The sequence below is a fragment of the Cololabis saira genome, chromosome 19 (genome assembly GCF_033807715.1).
Source record: "Cololabis saira isolate AMF1-May2022 chromosome 19, fColSai1.1, whole genome shotgun sequence".
Classification (NCBI taxonomy): Eukaryota; Metazoa; Chordata; class Actinopteri; order Beloniformes; family Belonidae; genus Cololabis; species Cololabis saira.
Window position 1 is genome coordinate 4,196,056 of NC_084605.1, and position 23,635 is coordinate 4,219,690.

At 43.1% G+C, this 23,635-nt stretch overlaps 1 protein-coding gene across 1 annotated transcript; it reads right to left on the bottom strand.

Annotated features, from left to right (window-relative positions):
• Positions 1-3,112: 3,112 nt before the first annotated feature.
• On the bottom strand, positions 3,113-17,727 carry LOC133419745 (NACHT, LRR and PYD domains-containing protein 3-like). Its single transcript, XM_061709149.1, has 14 exons — positions 16,960-17,727; positions 16,728-16,877; positions 16,482-16,598; positions 16,236-16,352; positions 15,948-16,023; positions 15,683-15,784; positions 15,250-15,460; positions 11,696-13,451; positions 11,298-11,471; positions 10,100-10,273; positions 6,687-6,860; positions 5,499-5,672; positions 5,062-5,108; positions 3,113-4,930 (listed from the first exon to the last, which is right to left on the bottom strand). Exons 1-14 carry the CDS (start codon positions 17,046-17,048, stop codon positions 4,395-4,397), a joined length of 3,897 nt encoding a protein of 1,298 aa, XP_061565133.1. The 5' UTR covers positions 17,049-17,727; the 3' UTR covers positions 3,113-4,394.
• Between the last annotated feature and the right edge of the window lie 5,908 nt (positions 17,728-23,635).

The following is a 23,635-nucleotide window of genomic DNA, read 5'->3' on the forward strand; positions in this document are numbered from 1 at the left end:
AGGACCTCCTCTCTGCAGGCTCCTCGTCCCCTTTTGAGATGAGTCCGACCACCGTAGTGTCGTCCGCAAACTTCACTATCAGGTTGTTGTTGTGGGTCGGACTGCAGTCATTGTCATATTGACAGTTATTGTCATTTGTCATATTTCAGATTTTCAGATTTATGCTGTTGTACTTAAACTCAACATCGTTCTTCTGTTTTCAAAATGGGTTCCTTATGCCCTCTAGTGGTGATATGTGGTAACTTCACTTAGTGGAAAGTTGGAAGAGTTACATCAATTTGCATATCCTGTTTGGTCTTTCAAAATAAAAGACACGTAAACAAACAGCCCCACGTGAGTGAGTCTGACTCGATGACAGTCGTGACTGGATGGGTGGATTAAACACATTAAGTTAGAGTCTGTTTGGGTGGTCTAATCGAGGAGTAATATATATATTTGTTCTTATTTTGTCTTTATTAATGTAAAGTTCAAGTGCGAACAGAAATCAAGGTGACTGATATTGTCATGCTAATTTTGTTTTATGAACTCTTACTAATAATAGTTGTAATAATAATAATAATAATAATGATAATAATAAAATCGTGATAAGAATAATATTCTTTTCACGATTTTATTATTATTATTATTTTTATCAGATAGTTTTTATCAGATAGTTTTATCTGTAATCTACTAAAATCTAAATCACATACCAAAAGGAAATCAAGTCCAGCTCAATGGCAATATTTTTCTATCTGAACTGTTAAGACAAAGATTCAATCTGAACAATAACAGCTGAACCTTCTGTGATGATAATATTGAAACAACAGACCATCTATTAATTCACTGCACGTACTCTGGAAGCTTCTGGGACGACTTACAAAACTGGATCTCAACAAATATTCTTCTAACTAACAAGAGAGGTTATTATATCTGGGACCACCCTCGAAGATAAAATAGGTGACTTTGTCCTCAATAACCTGTTGATCCATGCCAAGTTCTTTATTCAAACGTGCAAATGGAGAAACAGAAAACCAAACTTTTCAGCTTTTAAAAGATAACTGATAAACAACCATCTCAGTGCCTTAAGACTGATTAAAAACAAACATGGTAAACAACTCCTTAACGCTTATATAGATTGGAAGATACTTGAAGATGACCGATGCCTATGATTCTTACTATTTTTCTCATATTTTATTATAGTTTTTTTTTTTATGTATTCATTTATCTTTAGTTGTTTTTTACTTTTGACCCAGTTTATGTCCTTGCTTTACATCTTATCTGATACATTTACTGCTGCACTCTACAAAATCCACATGCTGTTTTATATGTTTTATATGTATATATATATATATATATATATATATATATATATATATATATATATATTGTTTTCTTATAATCTTTAAGTTAAAGTCGTTTATTTTCTGTAATGCAATTAAAAAAACAAAAATGTCATACATTCTGGATTCATTACAAATCAACTGAAATATTGTAAGCCTTTTGTTATTCTAATATTGCTGATTATGGTTTACAGTTTAAGATTAAGATTCACAGAATATTCAAATTTTTTGAGATAGAATATTTGAGTTTTCTTAAGCTGTAAGCCATGATCAGCAATATTAAAATAATAAAACGCTGCAATATTTCAGTTGATTTTCAATGAATCCAGAATGTATTACATTTTTGCATTACAGAAAGTAAAGGACTTTATCACAATATTACGATTTTCTGAGACAGTCCTGTATAGTACATAATTATATATTTACATGCTGATGTATCACAGTAACAGGCCTCTCCGCTCAACAAGGCGTCTATGTGTATATGTCTATGGAGTTGAGGGTCCATTCTGCCATCTGGTGGTGATATGTTGTAACTGCACAAAGTGTAATGTTAGAAGAACTACATTACAAAATTACTTCCTGTTATTTCTTTCAAAATAAAAACAAAAAAAAGATCACGCTAACGAGTCTCTTTCTAGAGGAACTAGTGCAAAAACAATCTTCATCTGTCCTCGGACATTAATTAATGTAATTGTAGTTATTAATTGATGAATACTTCTGTATTGAAGATGAATTACACACGATAATGTGGTTAAATGGAACAAACGTGTAGTTTACAGTGTCACCACAAGAGGACAGTCTGTTCTCATCATCACACCAGTCATCAAACTGTCTGCAGAAAGATAAACAAAAGTTAGAAGATGGTTTCTGTTTTATTTTATTTTAATCTTATTTGCAATGTTATTATTACTGTTGCCTCTCGCGGGTGGCGGGGTTGCTCCCCCCCCCCACTATAGATAGACTTCAGGTAGAGCTTTGTTTGGTTTATTACACACACACACACACACACACACACACACACACACACACACACATATAGCCACTTAGTCACATGCATATACACAAACATATACATACACACACACACACACACACACACACACACGCATGATCATATACATACACACACACACGCACATAGACATACAAACTGGCTTGTTCACCTGCATGCTGACTCTCTAGTTTTTGGGGTTAGGTAGCGGTAGCGGTAGCTTAGCTCAGACTGCGATCAGATCTCAAGATTTAGGTCGATTGCTGTTGTTGTTTTGGTTGGCTCCGTGCCGGTTTCATGTTTTATTTGTGGTTTTTTGTTGCAGATTTCCAGGGCCTGTGTTTCCATGTGTTCCTGCTTCCTGGATTGGCAGTGGATGTCGTCACCGCCCCCCCCCCCCCCCCAAAAATAAATAAAAAAATATGTATGCGTATATATATGTATATATATTAAATATAGTAATAATGCACATGTGTATGCTTTTTGGTTTCTAAAAAAAAAAAAAAAAAAAAAAAAATCTGATTCAACAGATTTACTTCCATAGGATCGTTGTTTCTACTGATATCTGTTTTCCACTTTGACACTAAACTGGATTATTAGCTGAAAAACCGCCTCGATGGAAGTGTAAAAAGGTTTATTGGATATTCTGGAGGTTTTTGAATTAGTGCCGTCTCCATTACAGGATTTTTGTTTGGATATCTGGGTTTTCTCCCGAATCTCAAGGTAATGGAAACGCGCCTGACTGGCATCCTGCAGTTGTGGTCAGCAGTGCTCAAAAAGAGGTGAAGACACAAAAGAGGTTTCAGAAATATTTAATAACAGATAAACTGCACAAAGAGACATATTCATTTGTTATTTAAGCTTTAAAATTGTACGATTATGATCTGTTAACTGCAGGTCTGGATCTGGACCCTAGTGATCAACAGAGGAACTGCAGGTCTGGATCTGGCTGTTTCTGACATTTATTTGGTCATGAATATGTTCCAGTCAAGTTGTACGGAGGCTGACACCAGGACTTGTTCCCCTTTTGCATCTATGGACAATAGTTGGCATCGATGTTGATGGTTGATTTGTACGGACAAGATGGCAGCAACCAGAATGACATTTATCTAAGCGGCTTAAAGACAAACCAACACTCATGTGATGACATCATAAACACTTTAATATTGATCAGTAATCCACAAAACCACCTCCCTGAGCTGCAGTCTGCACTCTAGATGCTGAAACAGCTTTTGCTGGAGGAAAACAGCTGATTATATTTGGTAACTACAGAAATATAGATTTGGTAGAAATGTGATCCAGTGGACGATGGACCATAAAATCTGAGGTTGCAATTAAAACATCTTATTTCCAAACAGTTTTCTTGACTCACTGAATCATTAAGTGAGAAAATAAGAGCTGAAAACAACGTTACAGATGATCATGGAGGGATTTTCCAGTTCTTGTTCTACAGTGAACAATAGAAGCACATTATTGTTGTTGATTTCTCCTTCAAGTTTCTCCTGAACATGAAGAAGCAGTTCTAGATAATGGATGGATCATCTTATTCATCTTGGTGAGAGCTCACACACAAACAAACACTTTACCATGACAGAGACCTGACAGTCCAGCAGTGATGTCATGGCTGGAACAGGAAGTGGTGTGAATAAAGGCCAGAATGAACCCTGGCTGCACAGCAACCTTGTGCTCAGATCTGTCAGCAGGTTGTAACTTCATCTGAGCTGATTGCAGCTCAGTGATTCCTCTCTGACATCACAGTTGGTCACATGTGCAGCAGACTACCTGCAGCTGACATGAAGTGGATGATCACAGCTCAACTGAGCTACAGAGAAACAACATGCTGCTGTTCACTGTGAAGCTCTAACTGGAAACAGACGGAAGAACAACATGTGGATCCTGGAATAACGGCAGCTTCCACCTTTAAAGGACTGGAAGAGGAAGAAGTTTCCAAGGAATCATTCAGAACAGTTTCAGCAACATGTGATTCAGGTGTTCTGATGGAAACAGAGACAGACATGTAGAGACTCAACTATCTGTCCAACAGAGACAGTTTCTCTGACAGGTGGAGACTCTGGAGACTGAACTCAACACAGATACACTGAAGAACCAGAACCAGAACCAAACAAGAACCCAGGATAGAGAGGTTCAGTGAATGTGGTGTTGAAGGTGTGGAGGTGGATCAGTCTGTCAGATGAGACACTGTAGAAGGACAGAGTTCCAGCAGGAACGTCCACGTACACTGCTACTCTGTCAGAGACTGAGGAAGAGGAGGAGCAAGATGTTACTCTGTTATTGTGCCAGACACAGTACTGACCACCATGATCATAACAGTCCAGCCTCCAGGAATGATTGTTCCCTCCAAACCAACAGTCATCAGAGTCTCCTTTCCTTCTGATTCTTCTGTAACTCACTGATACAGAAACTCTTCCTCTCCTCTGGACCTCCCAGTAACAGCGACCCGTCAGAACTTCTCTACATAGCAGCTGATGACAGGAATCAAACCTGTCTGGATGATCAGGATATGACTGATCCACCTCCACAAACATCATCTTCCTGTTGTTGTTAGACAGTTTGATGTTGTTGTTGACTGTGTTTGTGTCAATGGTGAGTTGACAGGAATCTGATGGAGAGAACCAACAACCCAGCTGCAGTTATTATTGATCTATCATTGATCATTGATGGACTCATGAATGAGTGATGTGTCAGTGTGAAGATGGTTGAATGTGTGAATGAAATAAAAAACACACTTACACTTCCTCAGACCTGGTGTCAACCATGGTTGTCCAGCAGGCTCCACCCTGAAAGGAGGAGGGGGGTCAGACCAGCACAGTCTCTTTCAGCAAACATGGACATTACATGGCTCTCACACACTGGTGAAGGGACAGTCCAACACTTGGACAGATGCACTTGAATGCAGCATCTCTGAAGTCCTGTCCTGTGGTCGTCACGTTGCAGCTCAGTTTCAACATATTATTTTCATCTGATTTCATCTCTGCTGAATCAGCAGCAGGAGGAGACCATGTCATGGATGAGTGAAGGTGCAGCTGTTATTGTGCTGTGATGGGCCTGGAAACCACACTGTTGTGGTTCTGGGATGTTTAATGGGTCAAGAACGGCTCAGAGCCACAAAGATGATGTCCACAACACCATGAAGAGTCCAGCACACTGATGTCTTTCTGTCTTCATACCTGAGAGTGTCCAGTCTCCAGCGGGGGTCCTCCAGTCCAGCAGACAAAAGTTTCACTGCTGACTCTCCTGGATGGTTGTAGCTCAGGTCCAGCTCTCTCAGGTGGGAGGGGTTGGAGCTCAGAGCTGAGACCAGAGAAGCACAGCTTTCCTCTGAGATCAGACAGGCTGACAGCCTGCAGACACAACGCAACACACATGCAAAGACTCAGAGAAAACTGCTTTGAGACTGAAGCTGACTCTGTCCTTGTGTTCACCTGATCATGGCGCTGAAGGAGAAGTCAGAGGATCAGCAGAAACACTAGAATTCACCCTAAATCCAACAAATGTTGCTGAGACGCTTCAGCCTGAACTAAACTTGTGGATGAACATCAACATACAAAGAGTCCCGTTGCTGCTGATGCCGACAGCATCCAGATGTGGGGAGAGACGTGTGAAGAGCGTCATGTGACCTGGACATGTGACATCACACTCCATGACTGACGTGTCTGTCCTCAACACCTTAGTGAGTTTTATAACCAGATAAGTCAGCTGTGTTTAAAGATCACTTTAATGAGCTTCATTTGAGCTGCATAAACATTTGACTTTCTGACTCTTTTCTCAACCAAACAGCGTTCGTGTTTCCAGGGAGGTCGTTTGGTCTGAAATGTTCTGAAGTCTCCAGAAACAATCTGCTGCTTTCTATTCAAGGTCAGATGATCAGAAATTGATCAATGACCGAATATTGATCAGTCCAGCACCTTGTGGACATCCAGACACAGACTGAGTTGAGGTTAGAAGAACAGACACTTCTGCTGCTGAGGTCGTCATCATTTACAGTTATTGGTGCTCCAGTTTGACATTAGCATTTTATGGAAACTAATTCAATATTAAATAGGAAACATTTCAAAGTCTGACATAAACGTCTTATTTGAAAACGTTTAGTGGTAAAGAAGAGATCAGATTAGAGAGGGGAGCTAGAGGCAGAGAGGGGGAAATAACCTGAAACTGACTAAACTCCAAACAGACGTTTATGTGGACTTAGGGGAGCCCTTGTCCTCGTTCATCATCCTCACACAGTTCTGACCGACTGTCTGTAGCGCTTCAACCCGATCTGGACCCAGTTACAGTTATTAAAACTCTCATCAACAATCCTTCAATATCAACCACAGTTCTAACGGTCCACAGTTGAAAACTTGGTGGATTCTCACCTGAGAGACTCCAGGTGACAGTGTGGACTCTCCAGTCCAGGACACAGCTTCTTCAGTCCTGAATCCTGCAAGTGGTTGTTACTCAGGTCCAGTTCTGTCAGACTGGAGGACTCAGAGCTGAGAACTGAGGACAGATCTGCACAGATGTCCTCTGAGAGGTGACAACCACTTAACCTGCAGAGGAGATTAAAGAGAGATCATGAGGTTATTTAGGAAAGTTTATTCATTTAACATTTCATGAAAACAAGACAACTCAAAGTGCTTTATGTTGCGTGTGGCCATGACTCTCTCTACCAACACACAGCATTCCCAATCATGTAATTAATCTTGTCTCCTCCCATCTCAGAATACCACACCTGGACTGGCACACCTGAACTGATTCCCATCAGCCTTTAAAGCTCCTCTCTGCTCAGTGTGCCAGAAGACACAGACCAAGCAACACCAAACTGGATGCTCTTTTGTTAGCTTTTGTTTAATTTGGTCCTTAGTTTAGTTTGGGCCTGGAGATGGCCGGTAGTCTTTATTTTAGGTCGTTTGCTCATTTGTTTATAGTTAGTTGGGTTTTGAGTTAGGGAGGGGGGTCCAGCTTCAACGTCCCTTTAGAGGGGTGGGCTGTGCCCCCCCCCCCATCCTCCTTAGTTCAGCCGGCATCTCCAGGTCCCTTTTTTCCTTAGTGAGTATTATGATTTCTGCTCAGTGTATTTATTTTGGGGAGGTTGCTTAAATAAAAGCTGTTAAACTTGCTCTTTTGTTGGTGTCCTTCCTGATGTTGTGGTTTCCATTTTCGAGCCATATTCCAATGTTATTTGTGTGGAGACCGCAACATGATGGGGGCTCGTCAAATTAATTGAAGTTGTTGGTGTCACATTTGCATATTTTTTTTTTTTAAGGTTTGGATTTATTTTGTCCACCTTAATTGACTGTAGGCCTTTTGTTTGCAACATATATTCATTGATTTCAGTAGTATTGATTGACTTAATTATATTGAGTTTCTGGAATTGGTGGTTTGCTTTTGTAGGCCTACGTTTGTGTACACCCCTGATTAGGACATCACCTTGTTGAGCAGTTGTTTTGAGCAGGGTTTGGCTTGCATGGCTGTGTCTCATCGGCTGGCTATTTTGCTTTAAATTGTATATTGTTTGTGAGCGTTTTGTGGTGGTCTTTGTGGCCTTAAGCCTATATTGCTTTTGCATTGCTTTTGCAATTTATTTTTGCGCACTTTTGTCGCTTTGCGGTGATTTCTTTATACAATTGGTAAAGCCCTAGTTCTAAATGGAGTTTAATTTAGACGAGTTTGTTAAGTTGATGTTTTTGTTAAATGCACAAAGGATAGTTTAATTGATATTGCTGATCACTACAATATCAAAGTCTCAGGTACTAAAGCTAAAAAGACAGTTAAATTTGAGTTGTGGGCAGCATTGTTTGACGAAGGTATTTTGCCTGACCCCAGTATGGCCGCTTCTGGTACTTCACCTGATGCTGATCAGAGCGTTAGGAAGTTGGAGCTAGAGCTGCGACGCATAGAGTTGCAGGATAAGGAGAGGGCAGCTAAACTTAAAGAGCAGGAGCTTCAAGTTAAAATGAGAGAGATGGCAGTTAGCAGAGTTGAGAGAGCAGACTAACCGGGAAATACGTTTGAAGGAGTTAGAACTAAATCAGCCCGCTCCTCATGTCAGTGGTGCATGACCTGATTTTGATATTAATAGATGTATCCGTATGGTTCCTCCCTTAATGTTAAAGATGTGGATAAATACTTTACTCTGTTCGAACGTACTGCTGACACTTTGAAATGGCCCAGAAATGTTTGGACATTATTGTTGCAGTGTGTGCTTACTGGGAAAGCCCAGGAGGCATATGCCACATTATCAGCAGATGAATGTCTTGATTACGATAAAGTTAAAGCTGCGGTACTCGGGTCTTTCGAATTGGTGCCTGAAGCCTACAGGCAGAGGTTCCGCAAGTTTAGAAAATCTGACAATCACACATTTGCAGAGTTTGGTCGGGAGAAGGAAGCTTTATTTGTCATCAAAAGTCACTGAGTTTGACCAGTTGCGTGAGCTCATTTTACTGGAGGAGTTTAAAAACTGCCTATCAGATAGGCTTGCAACCTATGTTAATGAGCAAAAGGCTAGTACTCTTTCAGCTGCAACTGTCCTCGCGGATGAGTATGTGCTCACCCACAAGGACAGTTTTGATAAATCTAATGTGTCCTCCGAGCGTGGTTCTAATCCTCCATGGCGTAAACCTATGGGCTGTGCACCCCCCCATCCTCCTTAGTTCAGCCGGCATCTCCAGGTCCCTTTTTTCCTTAGTGAGTATTATGATTTCCGCTCAGTGTATTTATTTTGGGGAGGTTGCTTAAATAAAAGCTGTTAAACTTGTGCTCTTTTGTTGGTGTCCTTCCTGATGTTGTGGTTTCCATTTTCGAGCCATATTCCAATGTTATTTGTGTGGATACCGCAACACTTTACATAAAACATTTAAAAAAAATACATTACAAAGTAAAAGAGTTTAATAGCAGAAATTAAAGACAGACAGACAAGTTGAAAATAGAATAAAACAAATGAGAACTGGGAACTATCGCAACTGGGAGACCAAACAATAAAAACTTATAAACAGAGTAAAACCACACATATAAAACACACAAAACCAGTTAGTGAAGGAAACCTCCAAAGGAATATGGCATCCCATGAGTCCCTGCACCGTCCCAGCTGACAGAGCCCTGCATGGACAGTTGCCACTACAATAATATATGGATTGTATCATGAGTTGCACAATTAAAGTAGTTGAGATTAATAACTAAACATTTTTCATAGCAAACAAGGAGATTAAGTAGCCTAACATGTTAAATTAGATGTTTGACTTATCGCTCCACTGTCCCTGCTGGAAGCCATGTTGAACTGACTTAATTGCAAATGCATATTGTGGTTTGAAAGGCTTAATGTGATTGGCTTATGAGTATATTGTCCCCCATGTGGGGTAAGTTCTTATGATTGGCTGAAACAAGGAAGATATCTAATTGGTTGCAGATCATTCCGTGTTTAAAAAATGATATTTGTGGATTGAGGCAAGTCAGGGGAGTCTCAAAATCACACACAAATGCAGCGAAGTCCACAGACCAAAAACCATTTGTAAATTAGGTTATATCTGTGTGCATCAGCAATACATTTGTGTATCTTGTCCTACGCAGGTGTGGATTGTCCTGTGCATTTGTTACTATTGAAATTGTTCGAGCTCCATAGCCTCCAAGTTCTTTTGTTTTCACTGGATGAGACAAAATCTCGTCACCATTGTGATTCTGATGAGATCCCGGAGAAACTGCTGTGAAAGGTCAGCAGCTAACGGGGATCTAACAAAACAACAAAAACACACGGCTCTAACGGTCCACAGCTGAACACTTGGTGGATTCTGACCTGAGAGACTCCAGGTGACAGTGTGGACTCTCCAGTCCAGGACACAGCTTCTTCAGTCCTGAATCCTGCAGGTGGTTGTTACTCAGGTCCAGTTCTGTCAAACTGGAGGACTGAGAGCTGAGAACTGAGGACAGATCTGCACAGATGTTCTCTGAGAGGTTACAGACACCCAACCTGTAGAGGAGATTAAAGAGAGATCATGAGGTTATTTAGGAAGGTTTATTATTTGTTTAACATTTCATGAACAAGACAACTCAAAATTGGCAGGTGGTTTTCTGTTGGCTCCATGTAGAAGTAACTTAAAACAGAAGACAATGAATCCCAGAGCGATGATGGCGAGGAATGAATTACCAGACGTTTGGATTGGAGATAATAATATGGCAAATTTTAAGAAGGAGCTCAAGTAATTTCTGTTTACTCAGGGAGAATAAAATGCACCGTTGTGAGTGGGCTATTGATTAGTTTTTTCTTAATATCTTGTTTGACAGCGTGATGAGAAAAAGTAGCAACCCCTGTGGTGGTGTTATAGCATTGCTCTACTTTGAGGTAGACAACTCTTACCATACCAGCAGAGTGGTAATCAGTGCCAACTAGTGACACCTGCGTCCGGTGTCCACCAGTCTTTAAATCCAAGCCTGTTATTCATTCTGTCTTTCTCTCTTCACCTGCAGGCACCTGTTCGGTGATGTGGCAGCCCTAGTTTCCTGTGTGATCCTTTTGTTTAGTTTATGCATTTTACAACACACATCTACACTCACACAACATGCACCTGATGCTTACTTTACTGACATCCACATCCTATGTTTTGTAATCTTTTGTTTAACATATTTGAGTTCAGTCATTTCTGTTGATAAAAGCACTTTTGTTATTCCTTGTCATGGCTGTAAGAGCCAGGCCTTGACAGAATGTAGACTCATAATGCCATTGTGCTGATGTTATTTTTATACTTTGAGCAGGTGTCCTAGTGTCTCTTGTCTCTGAGTTGTGAGCATTATTTTTACCTATTTTAATTAATGATAATGTTGTAGTTCAGCTTATAATTCTGATGAAACCCCATATAAAAGCTGCTGTGAAAGGTCAACAGTTAATGGGGATCTAACAAAAACCAAACAAACAGTTCTAACAGTCAACTTCAACTTCCTTTTATTGCCACACGGCTACGCCGGTGGAATTAGTTGAATACTTGGTGGATTCTCACCTGAGAGACTCCAGGTGACAGTGTGGACTCTCCAGTCCAGGACACAGCTTCTTCAGTCCTGAATCCTGCAGGTGGTTGTTACTCAGGTCCAGTTCTGTCAGACTGGAGGACGGAGAGCTGAGAACTGAGGACAGATCTGCACAGATGTCCTCTGAGAGGTTACAACCACTCAACCTGCAGAGGATATTAAAGAGAAATGATCCAGTAATTTAAACATTGATTAATTAATTCAAAGCTGTGTTTCTCTTCTCTGCATGTAAAGTTTCCTGAGATGAATCATTGAGGAGAACTGGTCCCACATGAACCTGAACTTAGTTGAACAGTGAATTTAACTGGTTTCCTCCAAGATCACAACATGTGATTGTAACTAAAACAGATTTGTCCGTGTTCGTCCTTACACAACTTTCTTGGAGGCTTTGACCACCGGCAGCAGCCTCCGTAGAGCCTTCTCTGAAGCTGAGTATTTCTTCAGGTCAAACACCTCCAGATGTTCTGATGACAGTAAGATGAAGACCAGAGCCGACCACTGAGCAGGAGAAAGTTCATCTGTGGAGAGACGTCCTGACCTCATTGACCGTTGGACCTCCTCCACCAGAGAACCATCGTTCAATTCATTCAGACAGTGGAACAGGTTGATGCTTTTCTCTGCAGACAGATCCTTTCTGATCTTCTTCTTGATGCATTTAACTGTTTCCTGATTGTTCTGTGATCTTCTTTGTTCTGGTTCCAGCAGACCTCGTAGGAGAGTCTGATTGGTTTCCAGTGAAAGACCCAGGAGGAAGCGGAGGAACAAGTCCAGGTGTCCGTTTGGACTCTGTAAGGCCTTGTCCACAGCACTCTGATAGAAGTCAGTCTCTGTGTTTCTTTGTGGCTCCAGCAGGTTGACTCCAGACTTGATGAAGGTCAGATGGACATGAAGAGCGGCCAGAAACTCCTGAACACTCAGATGGATGAAGCAGAAGACCTGGTCCTGGTACAGGCTGCTCTCCTCTCTAAAGATCTGGGTGAACACTCCTGAGTACACTGAAGCCTCTCTGACATCGATGCCACACTCCCTCAGGTCTGGTTCATAGAAGATCAGGTTTCCTTTCTGCAGCTGCTCAAAAGCCAGTTTTCCCAGAGACTCCACCATCTTCCTGCTCTCTGGACTCCAGTGAGGATCCATACGAGCTCCTCCATCATACTTGACCTTCTTCAGTTTGGCCTGGACCACCAGGAAGTGGATGTACATCTCAGTCAGGGTCTTGGGCAGCCCCCTTCCCTCTCTGGTTTCCAGGACTTTCTCCAGGACCGTAGCAGTAATCCAGCAGAAGACTGGGATGTGGCACATGATGTGGAGGCTCCGTGATGTCTTGATGTGGGAGATGATCCTGCTGGTCTGCTTCTTATCTCTGAACCTCTTCCTGAAGTATTCCTCCTTCTGTGGGTTAGTGAACCCTCTGACCTCCGTCACCATGGAGACACACTCAGGAGGGATCTGATTGGCTGCTGCGGGTCGTGTGGTGATCCAGAGACGAGCAGAAGGAAGCAGGTTCCCCCTGATGAGGTTTGTCAGCAGCACATCCACTGAGGTGGACTCTGTAACATCAGTCAGGAACTCATTGTTGTGGAAGTTCAGAGGAAGTCGACTCTCATCCAGACCATCAAAGATGAACACGACCTGGAACTCTTCAAAGCTGCACATTCCTCTGGTTTCAGTGAAGAAGTGATGAACAAGTTCCACCAAGCTGAACTTTCTCTCTTTCAGCACATTCAGCTCTTTGAAGGTGAATGGAAGCAGTAACTGGATGTCCTGGTTGGCTCCTTCAGCCCAGTCCAGAGTGAACTTCTGTGTTAGGACTGTTTTCCCGATGCCGGCCACTCCCTTCGTCATCACTGTTCTGATTGGTTCATCTCTTCCAGGTGGGAGTTTAAAGATGTCTTCCTGTCTGATGGTTGTTTCTGCTCTGTCTGGTTTCCTGGATGCTGCTTCAATCTGTCTGACTTCATGTTCATCGTTGATCTCTCCAGTCCCTCCCTCTGTGATGTAGAGCTCTGTGTAGATCTGCTTCAGAAGGGTTGGGTTTCCTGCTTTAAAAATCCCCTCAAAGACACACTGGCACTTCTTCTTCAGCTTAGACTTCAGCCGCTTTCTACAAACTTCAGCAAAAGTACCTTAATAAAAGTGGAAAAAGAAACCAGTTAGTGTTTTTTGAAGTTCAAGTTCAACATGTGGGGGCGACTGGTCTGCAGAAAAGTTTAGCTGGGTGTCAACGGTCAAAATAACCTTCATATGGATCAATAATGCAGATCTGATTCCAGCAGAACATTGTTGGAACCCGCCCACCCCCCCACCAGGATTCTCCATCACTCCACTCACTGTACAGGAGCATGATGTCAGACGGGTGCTCCTGACAGTGAACACCAAGAAAGCTGCCGGCCCAGACGGAGTTCCAGGCAAGGTGCTCAGAGCGTGCGGCCACCAGCTCACCCCCACCTTCACCAGGATCTTCAACACCTCCCTGGCCCAGGCAGTCGTCCCGTCCTGCCTGAAAGCAGCTACCATAATCCCGGTGCAGAAAAAGTCTCCCGCCACCAGCCTGAACGATTACCGCCCAGTGGCCCTCACCCTGGTAATCACCAAGTGCCTCGAGAGACTAGTTCTTCACCATATTAAGAACCACCTCCCCTAATAGATCCACTGAGGATGCCATCGCCATAGCTCTACACTCTGCTCTGACCCCCATGGAGCAACAGCAGAGCTACGTCCGGATGCTCTTCGTGGATTACAGCTCTGCATTTAACACCATAATTCCAGACATTCTCATCAAAAAACTGACCACCATCGGCCTTCCCCCTCTCACATGTGCCTGGATAAAAAACTTTCTTACTAACCGACCCCAGACTGTGAGACTCGGCCCCCACCTGTCCTCCATCCGCTCTCCACAGGGCTGTGTGCTGAGCCCACCCCTGTACAGCCTCTACACCAATGACTGCAGTCCGACCCATAACAACCTGATAGTGAAGTTTGCTGACGACACTACGGTGGTCGGACTCATATCAAAGGGGGACGAGGAGCCTACAGAGAGGAGGTCCTGAAGTTGACAACCTGGAGCTCAGAGAACAACCTCACTCTGAACACCAAGAAAACCAAGGACATCATCGTCAACTTCAGGAAACAGAACACCGACCCAGCCCCCCTCTACATCAACGGCCAGAGAGGGGAAAGGGTCCACTCCTTCCTGTTTCTTGGCCTCCTCATCTCCGACAGCATCTCCTGGTCTGAGAACATCACCGCCATCACCAAAAAGGCTCAGCAGCGGCTGCACTTCCTGAGAGTTCTCAGAAGATACAAGCTGGACTCCAACCTGCTGCTGACCTTCTACCGCTCATCCATCCAGAGCCTGCTGATGTACTGTATCACAGTCTGGTACGGCAGCTGCACTGCTGCGGACAGAGAAAGGCTCCAGAGGGTGGTGAAAGCAGCGCAGAGGATCATCGGCTCTTTTTCCCCAAAGCCATGATCGCCCTGAACAACATGTGAATGTCTTCGCTACTGTTTTTACCGTGCAATACTTCTCCCGGACTATCTGTGTAATATTCCACTACATGTGTGTATACTGTCATCTGTAAATAGAATCTCAGGTCTTCACTTTTTAAATGCACCTTAACCTTTTTTATATTATTCATATTTCTTATATTTTTATATGTCTTATTGTTTGCACTATTGTTTCTTATTTGTCTGCACTGGAGAGGTGGTGCTGCTTTCAATCTCACTGTACCCAGGTAGATTGACAATAAAGTATTCTGTTCTATTCTATTCTATTCAATTCTATTCTATTCTGTGAGCAGAGTTCCTCCCTTCAGCTCCCAGTGGGTTTAATGTTGTGGCTGATCTGTGAATGTTGTTCATCTCCTGAGGCATTCTGGGTGATTTATCCAGCAGCTAAAATGTTCAGAGAAATCCTCTTACTGCTCTGCAGACGCTCAGCCAGCTCCTCCTGCTTCAATCTCCTCAGGAAGTTCACTGTGATCTTCACAAACGCCTCTCTGCTGCTCCTCCTCTGCTCTTCATCCTCACGCTGCAACACATGCTCTAGGGATTCTGGGTAATCTGGACTCAGACCCCTCTGGATCTTCTTCAGCTCGTTCTTCACAAACAGGACAATGTTGTCCTCCAGCAGCTGCAACAGAAGACCACATGAAGGACACAATCAGACTGGAACCACGGAGAGAAACATCAGACCCATGTTGGACAGACTGACAGTCCACTGGTCTCCAGAGACCAGCATGGAGACAAACATCAGACCCGTGTTGCACACACTCACAGTCCACTGGTCTCCAGAGACCAGCATGGAGACAAACATCAACAGAACAGGAGAAGCAGTTGTTGTTCATGTACAGACCAGAAATATGGAGTCCAGCTGTGTCTGATGCTGCTGGACAGACGGACCGAGAGGGAGGCTCTGAGCTCTGCTGGTCCACTCTGTGGAGGAACCAGGAAGAATTATCTCACATCATGTCTGTCCTCACAGAGACAAACACCAGCTGAAGGTCCATGAAGTCCTGTTTGGATGAGGACAGTCCATCAGAGGACTGGTTGTGGTGCTGAAGGTTTACTAGTCCTGCTGATCCACTGAGAACATACATGTGACCTCAGTGAAAAGTTACAACAAGATCAGGAACATGAACAACTGATGGAGACATGAAGCAGCTGAGGAACTCTGGATCATCATCAGGATCAGTCCTGTGGAAGGTGAGACCTCCAGATGTGTCAACCAGAGGAAAAAGCTCCTGACAGGAGATGAAGATCTACGAGGAGGAAGCTCAGATCACCATCAGGTGATGGAGGACCACAGGGGTCCAGGACTACATGGATCTACTCAGGAAGAAAGATGTGGACATTTCCCAACATGAGTACTGATTTAAATACATTTAATGTGTTTAAATAAATCCCACCTCTCTGAAAAACACTGTTGGTCTCCTTTAAAGTTAATAACATATTCCTTTGACTGGTTGCTCTTCAAGGACAAACAGCTGGGTTCATGTTCAAGAGATTCTCTTTTCTGATGGACCCTGATAGAAGACAAAAGTTCAAAATATAAATATTCTATTTATATGAAAAACAGGTTATACAGATACAAATATTTAGTCTATTTAAGAAGCATTAAACTGAAATCATTGGCAGCGTTTGGATACACTCACCTCTTTACAGCAGAACGTTGGTGTCCTTTAAAGTCAATTAACCTTCTCTTTGACTGGTTGCTTTTCAAGGACAAACAGCTGGGTTCATGTTCAAGAGAGTCTCTTTTCTGATGGACCCTGATAGAAGACAAAAGTTAAAAATGTACATATTCTATTTATATGATAAATAAGTTATACAGATACAAATATTTAATCTACATAGAAAGCATTAAACATCTATCATTGGCAGCGTTTTGATACACTCACCTTTTTACAGCAGAACGTTGCTCTCCTTTAAAGTCAAGAACATATTCCATTGACTTGGTGCTCTTCAAGGACACACAGCTGGGTCCAGGTCCAGGTCCGGGTCCGGGTCCAGGTCCAGGTCCAGGTCCAGGTCCAGGTCCAGGTCGATTCCTGTAATAATGAGGTTTGGTGATGTGAGTCTTGAGCTCTGACATGCAGAAGAGTCAGGGACAGTTAGAGATGCTCATCTCACCTCTGAGCTTTGCTCCGACTCTCATGTTCCCCACACAGAGAGGTTTTAGAGGGAGGGACTCCCTCCTCTCTGTCCTCACACTGGTCCATTCTGCTGAATTCACGTCCACATCAGCTCACACACACACCTTCATCTACAGTCAGAGGAAACACACACCACTGGTGTTGGACAGAGATCAGCTGATCCTGCACTGGTTTGCTCCTCTCTTTAGTGTTTATGTCACTTGAATGCAGTCAGAAACCAGTGGGAGGTGGAGGAAGTCACTGATACAGCCGTATCTGCTGATCCAAGCTGCTCTGAAGATTTCTCTTAGCGCCATTTCTCATTTTCTGTTTCTAAGATTAAAACATTAAATTCTGTGACTAACAGAGTTTTACTGCAGAAACAGGAAGTTGAAAATCTTGAACAAGCAGAAAGAGACTCGGCCTCTACGTGAGTCTGGTTCCTGTAAATGTGAAGAAGCTCAGAGGTGAAACTGTCCTGCAGAGACACGTGTCCTCCTCCTTCACAGCCTCATCACACAACAGTTACACAAGCAGCAAACAACTTCCTCCAGGAACCACGCTTTATTTTGAAAGACTCCACAGGAAACAGCAGTCTGACTTTAATGCTGGAGTCGACAGCTTCATTCCAGGAAATAAAAACACCAAAGTTTGATCGATGAAGAAAACTAATCATCGGCTGATCATCACGGTGTTTCTGATCAATAATAAAACCAATAAAAATGTCATTAACAATCATTTAGATTTGTCTTCAGACACAAAATGATCAAAGTTTGCAGGTAAATCAGAAGTGAGAACGAGTTCCTACCTTCACCTGTTTGAGTCAAAAGACAAAGTTCAGGAGTGAGGGTTAGAGGCGGAGTGGGGGGTGGAGCGAAAACTCCTTTAACACGACAATACACAACAATATACAACAATATACATCAATACACAACAATATACAAGAAAGACAGAACTGTTGGAAACTACTAGCAAAACTAGGAAACTAATATGGAGGAAAATGTTAACGTCTTATTCAGCTTTAGTGAGGTGTGATTTTATTCGTTTTAACTTTAGTAATGTGTTACTTGAATTGTTTTATTCGTCTTGTATTTTTATGTTCTTTATCCATGTACAGTAATCTATGTCCAAGGTTACAAGAAACTTTTGTTCTTTCTTAACAGACCAAAACACATTCCCACAGAGAACCACACCGAATGTCTGAAAAAGGTCTGGTGTAGAACTTGATCAAGGAAACACTCCTTAATTTAATTCTCCCCCTCAGCTGAAAACATTACCTTTGTCTTCCTCCTCACCTGCTGGGACCCACTTAATATTCAAAACAAGTACAATATCTGTCTACCTCATACACATACCAGGGGCCTCATGTACTAAGAGTGCGTGGATTTCAACGTGAATCCGTGCGTGGAATTAACAAGACCGCAAAAATTCATATGTACAAAGCTGTGCGTACGCCCAAATCCACGCAGGTTTCTCTGTACATCCCAATCAGCGTGGATTTGAGCGCACATGCGGGAGCACAACACTCCGCCTTGTCTCCTCCCTCAAATATATGTTTGAATATGATATGAAGATAATTATCCATTAAAAACCGCTCATCCTAACAAGAAAATGCTCTGAGCTTGAATAAATAATTCATTTTGGGGCATTTAGGGGTGTCGGACTCCAGTCCTCAAGGGCCGGTGTCCCTGCAGGTTTTAGATGTTTCTCTGCTTCATTGCACCATGATACAAGTGACTGTGTCATCAACAGAACTATCCAGACTTTGATGACAAGTTGGTGATGATGATTAATTAGAATCAGGTGTGTTAAAGCCGGGAAACATCTAAAACATGTAGGACACCGGCCCTTCTGGGATTCAGTTTGACACCTAAATTATGGTGTTCTTTGCTTTGCGTTGCGTTCGGTGAAGAGTTGTGGTTTTATTATGATCGTACGGGTTTGTTAATGTTTATGGGCAGCGTTAGTGCATCATTACACTCTGCTTTTCTTGTTTGTATTTTAAGAACCGACACCAGAATTTTTGGTGGATGAAAAACGGCTCCTCGTTGTTTATTGTCATGCATATACTAACGGATTAAGACCAATGTACACTTTTAAATAGTCTTACACATTATGGATGTCCGCGATCACCCCTCTCATAAGTATAACAATGTGAACAAAATACATTTATATTTAAAACATGAAGCATTACGATCTGATTCCTCCGCTGCAGAAATAAAGACAATTTGTGCCGACGGGATTATCGAGGTGCAAACGTGAGAAATAAAGAGCAAAATTGCTGTAACTCGAGTGTTTCATCCGCAGGAGGAGAGACAGGTGTCGTGCCAAAAAGTGATTGAAGGCCAAATACAGTTAATGAAAGGTTGTTTCTGCCTAAATATGACTTGATCTCATTCTTGAGCTTCATAATCTGAAATCTGACTGTTTAGCGCTCTCGCTCAACGGGCTGCTGTGCGCGCTCCCGCGGCCACAAATCAGAAGAAATCAGATTCTGGCAGGCAATCACTTTTTGGCACAACGCGGTTTTTGCTTCAAAATTAATTTTAATGTATTTCTGTCCAGACACAGTTATGGGATGTTTAGGATCTGGCTTTTATCAGTAGTCCTCCCATACGGTCGTCATGACGACAGACAGATGTCCGACCTGCAGCTCCAGCTGAAGCATCATGTTGGTCTGAACCGGAGCAGCTGGTCCAGTTCAGGGCAGAGATCCAGAAGATCCTCTTGGTACCTGAACCAGCTGATGGTCCAGTCTTAGTCCTGGACCAGCAGGTCCAGACTAAACCAGCTGATGGTTCAGTTTTAGTCCTGGACCAGCAGATCAGTTTGGTCCCTGAAGACTCGCTCCTGATCCTGCCATCAGCAGGTTCCTCTAACGGAGCCAAAGCTCCATCAGGAGTTGCAGGTTCCATCGTTGAGCTCCTTTAGTTGTTTGTTCAGATCATGTGGTTGATTGTGAGATTGTTGCAGCTCCACTCTTGTGTAATTTATCTGGTGATGTGGGGACTGTCATGTCCTTCACGTGGTCGTGAATTTATTGTTGACGTCATGTTTCCTCATATTCTGCACTTCATTGCATCACCAGTGAGTGTCGCCAACGGACAAAACCTCAGAAAAGTGCGTACAACAGCCTTGGTGTGTGAGTGAAGGACCGCAGCTTTCTACGTTCACGTCATTCTTTGTACATCCGACCGTGAGCGTTGAAAGTGGCGTACGCACGTTTTTTGTGCGCCGCACTCTTAGTACATGAGGCCCCTGCTTTTTTGTACTGTTTTTTCCTTTCTTTCCCGTACTGCACTTATTTTTATTTTTCATTCCAATGTATATACTGTTTATATTTTGTAATTATATATTTTTCCTTTTTTTACCCGTTCCTTGCATGTGTGTGTTGAGTGTACTGCTGTCGAACAAAGTGAATTTCCCCATTGAGGGAGAAATAAAGGACAATCTTATCTTATCTTAAAGCCTGTATACGGAATAAACATCTTGTTTCCTGGTACAAAAGGGCAGCGGTTAATAAACCATCCAGTAAATGTTCATAGACAGACATAACTGTGCTGGCGTCTGATTTATAAACATCATCATTTAATCTGGAATAGTATCAAATATCAGAATAATTGAATCTTGGATTAAAAACCAGGCCCCACAGGAAACAGCAGTCTGACTTTAATACTGGAGACGACAGCTTCAATACAGGAATTAAAAACACCAAAGTTTGATCGATGAAGAAAACTAATCATCGGCTGATCATCACTGTGTTTCTGATCAATAATAAAACCAATACAAATATTGTCATTAACAATCATGTACATTTGTCTTCAGACACAAAATGATCAAAGTTTGCAGGTAAATCAGAAGTGAGAACGAGTTCCTACCTTCACCTGTTTGAGCCAAAAGACAAAGTTCAGGAGTGACAGTTAGAGGCGGAGTGGGGGGTGGAGCGAAAACTCCTTTAACACGACAATACACAACAATATACAACAATATACATCAATACACAACAATACACAACAATATACATCAATATACAACAATATACAACAATATACATCAATACACATCAATACACAACAATACACAACAATATACAACAATATACAACAATACACAACAATATACAACAATACACAACAATATACAACAATATACAACAATACACAACAATATACAACAATACACAACAATATACAACAATATACATCAATACACAACAATATACAACAATATACAACAATATACATCAATACACAACAATATACAACAACATACAACAATATACAACAATATACCACAATATACAACAATATACAACAATACACAACAATATACAACAATATACAAGAAAGACTGAACTGGTGGAAACTACTAAGTAAAAGAAAACTAGAAAACTAATGTGGAGGAACTTTTTCATGTCTTATTCAGCTTTAGTGGGTGTGATTTTATTCATTTTTACTTTAGTAATGTGTTACTTGAATTAATTTATTCATCTTATATTTTTATTTTCTTTATTCATGTACAGTAATCTATGTCCAAGGTTATAATCCAAGATGGCGGCGCGTGCAGATGCAGTGGCTCACAGCTCTCCCTTACTGCATTGGGAATGTCACGGTTAAAAAGACCATCTGTGTATTCCCAAATCAGAAGCCTTGGATGACGGGCCAGGTCCGCAGGCTCCTCCGAGCCCGTGACTCAGCCTTCAGGTCAGGTGACAGAGCCCTGTACAACGCGGCTCGCGGTGACCTGAGAGGCATCAAGGCTGCCAAAGCGGACTACAAGAGAAAGTTAGAGGACCACCTCAACAACCCCAGGGCAGGGCATACAGGCCATCACCAACTACAAAGGCTGTGCTGTGTCACCCGGGGACTCAGATGCGGCCTTGGCAGAGGAGCTGAACAGCTTCTTTGCCCGCTTTGAGTCCCAAACACAGCCCTCAACCACATCATCATCACCACAACCACCACTACAGCCCCCACCAGCCACCAGCAACCCCCCACTCACTCTTGAGGAGCAGGACGTGAGACGGGTGCTCCGTGCAGTGAACCCCAGGAAAGCTGCAGGTCCAGATGGAGTACCTGGGAAGGTGCTCAGGGCTTGTGCCAACCAACTCTCTGAGGTTCTCACGGACATTTTCAACCTGTCTCTGGCCCAAGCTGTTATCCCACCCTGCCTGAAATCAGCTACAATTATCCCGATCCCCAAAAAATCACCCACTACAACCCTCAATGACTGCCGCCCTGTAGCACTCACCCCAGTCATCACCAAGTGCTTTGAGAAACTGGTCTTAAAGCACATCAAAGCCTGTCTCCCCCCCACCCTGGACTCACACCAGTTTGCATACCGGGCAAACAGATCGACGGAAGACGCCATAAACGCCGCACTCCACTCCGCACTGAGTCACCTGGAGAAACAGGGGAGCTACGTGAGGATGCTCTTTGTCGACTTCAGCTCAGCCTTCAATACCATAAAACCGGACATTCTAATCCCCAAACTATGCACCCTGGGGCTCCCACCATCCACCTGCTCCTGGATTAAGGACTTTTTGGTGAACCGACCCCAGCGTGTGAAGCTCGGTCCTCACCTCTCCTCCTCCCGCACTCTCAGCACTGGCTCTCCTCAGGGCTGTGTGCTGGGCCCACTACTCCCTCTATACATCGGATTGCAGCCCCGCCCACCTGGAGAACATCATTGTCAAGTTTGCTGATGACACAACGGTGGTGGGGCTGATCACAGGGGGAAACGAGGCGGCCTACAGAGATGAGGTCCTTAAACTTGGTGAGTGGTGCGCACTGAACAACCTGGCACTGAACACCACCAAAACCAAGGAGCTCATCCTGGATTTCAGGTGGAACCGAGCCACCCCCGCCCCCCTGCACATCAACGGTGAATGTGTGGAGCAAGTGCAGTCCTTCAAGTTCCTGGGCGTCCACATCACTGCAGACCTCTCCTGGTCTGTCAACACCACTGCACTGGTCAAGAAGGCTCAGCAGTGGCTGCACTTCCTGAGGGTGCTCAGGAAGGAGAACCTGAACACACAGCTGCTGCTGGTGGCCTTCTACCGGTCCACCATAGAGAGCCTGCTGACCCATGGCGTGACAGTGTGGCACTCCAGCTGCACAGAAGCAGACAGGAAGAGACTGCAGAGAGTGGTAAACACAGCACGGAAGATCATCGGCTGCCCTCTGCCCTCCCTGCCCTCCCTGTTTGACATCTACAGCTCCCGCTGCCTCAACAGGGCAAGGGACATTTTAAAGGACAACACCCACCCCGGTTTCCACCTTTTCGACGTGTTGCCCTCTGCGAGGCGCTTCAGGTCCTTACGAACCCGCACAAAAAGATTCAGGGACAGCTTCTTCCCCAAAGCTGTGAACTTTCTCAACCAATAAGCTACCTCATATTTTCTGTGCAATATTTTCTACCTTCTATCCACAATGTCCCAATATTCTGCTATCTATGTGCAATACTCCCATCCTTTCAAGGGCAATACTATAATAATAAGTAACTTTTGTTCTTTCTTAAGAGACCAAAACACATTCCCACAGAGAACCACACCGAATGTCTGAAAAAGGTCTGGTGTAGAACATGATCAAGGAAACACTCCTTAATTTAATTTCCCCCCTCAGCTGAGAAAATGACCTTTGCCTTTCTCCTCACCTGATGGGACCCACTTTATA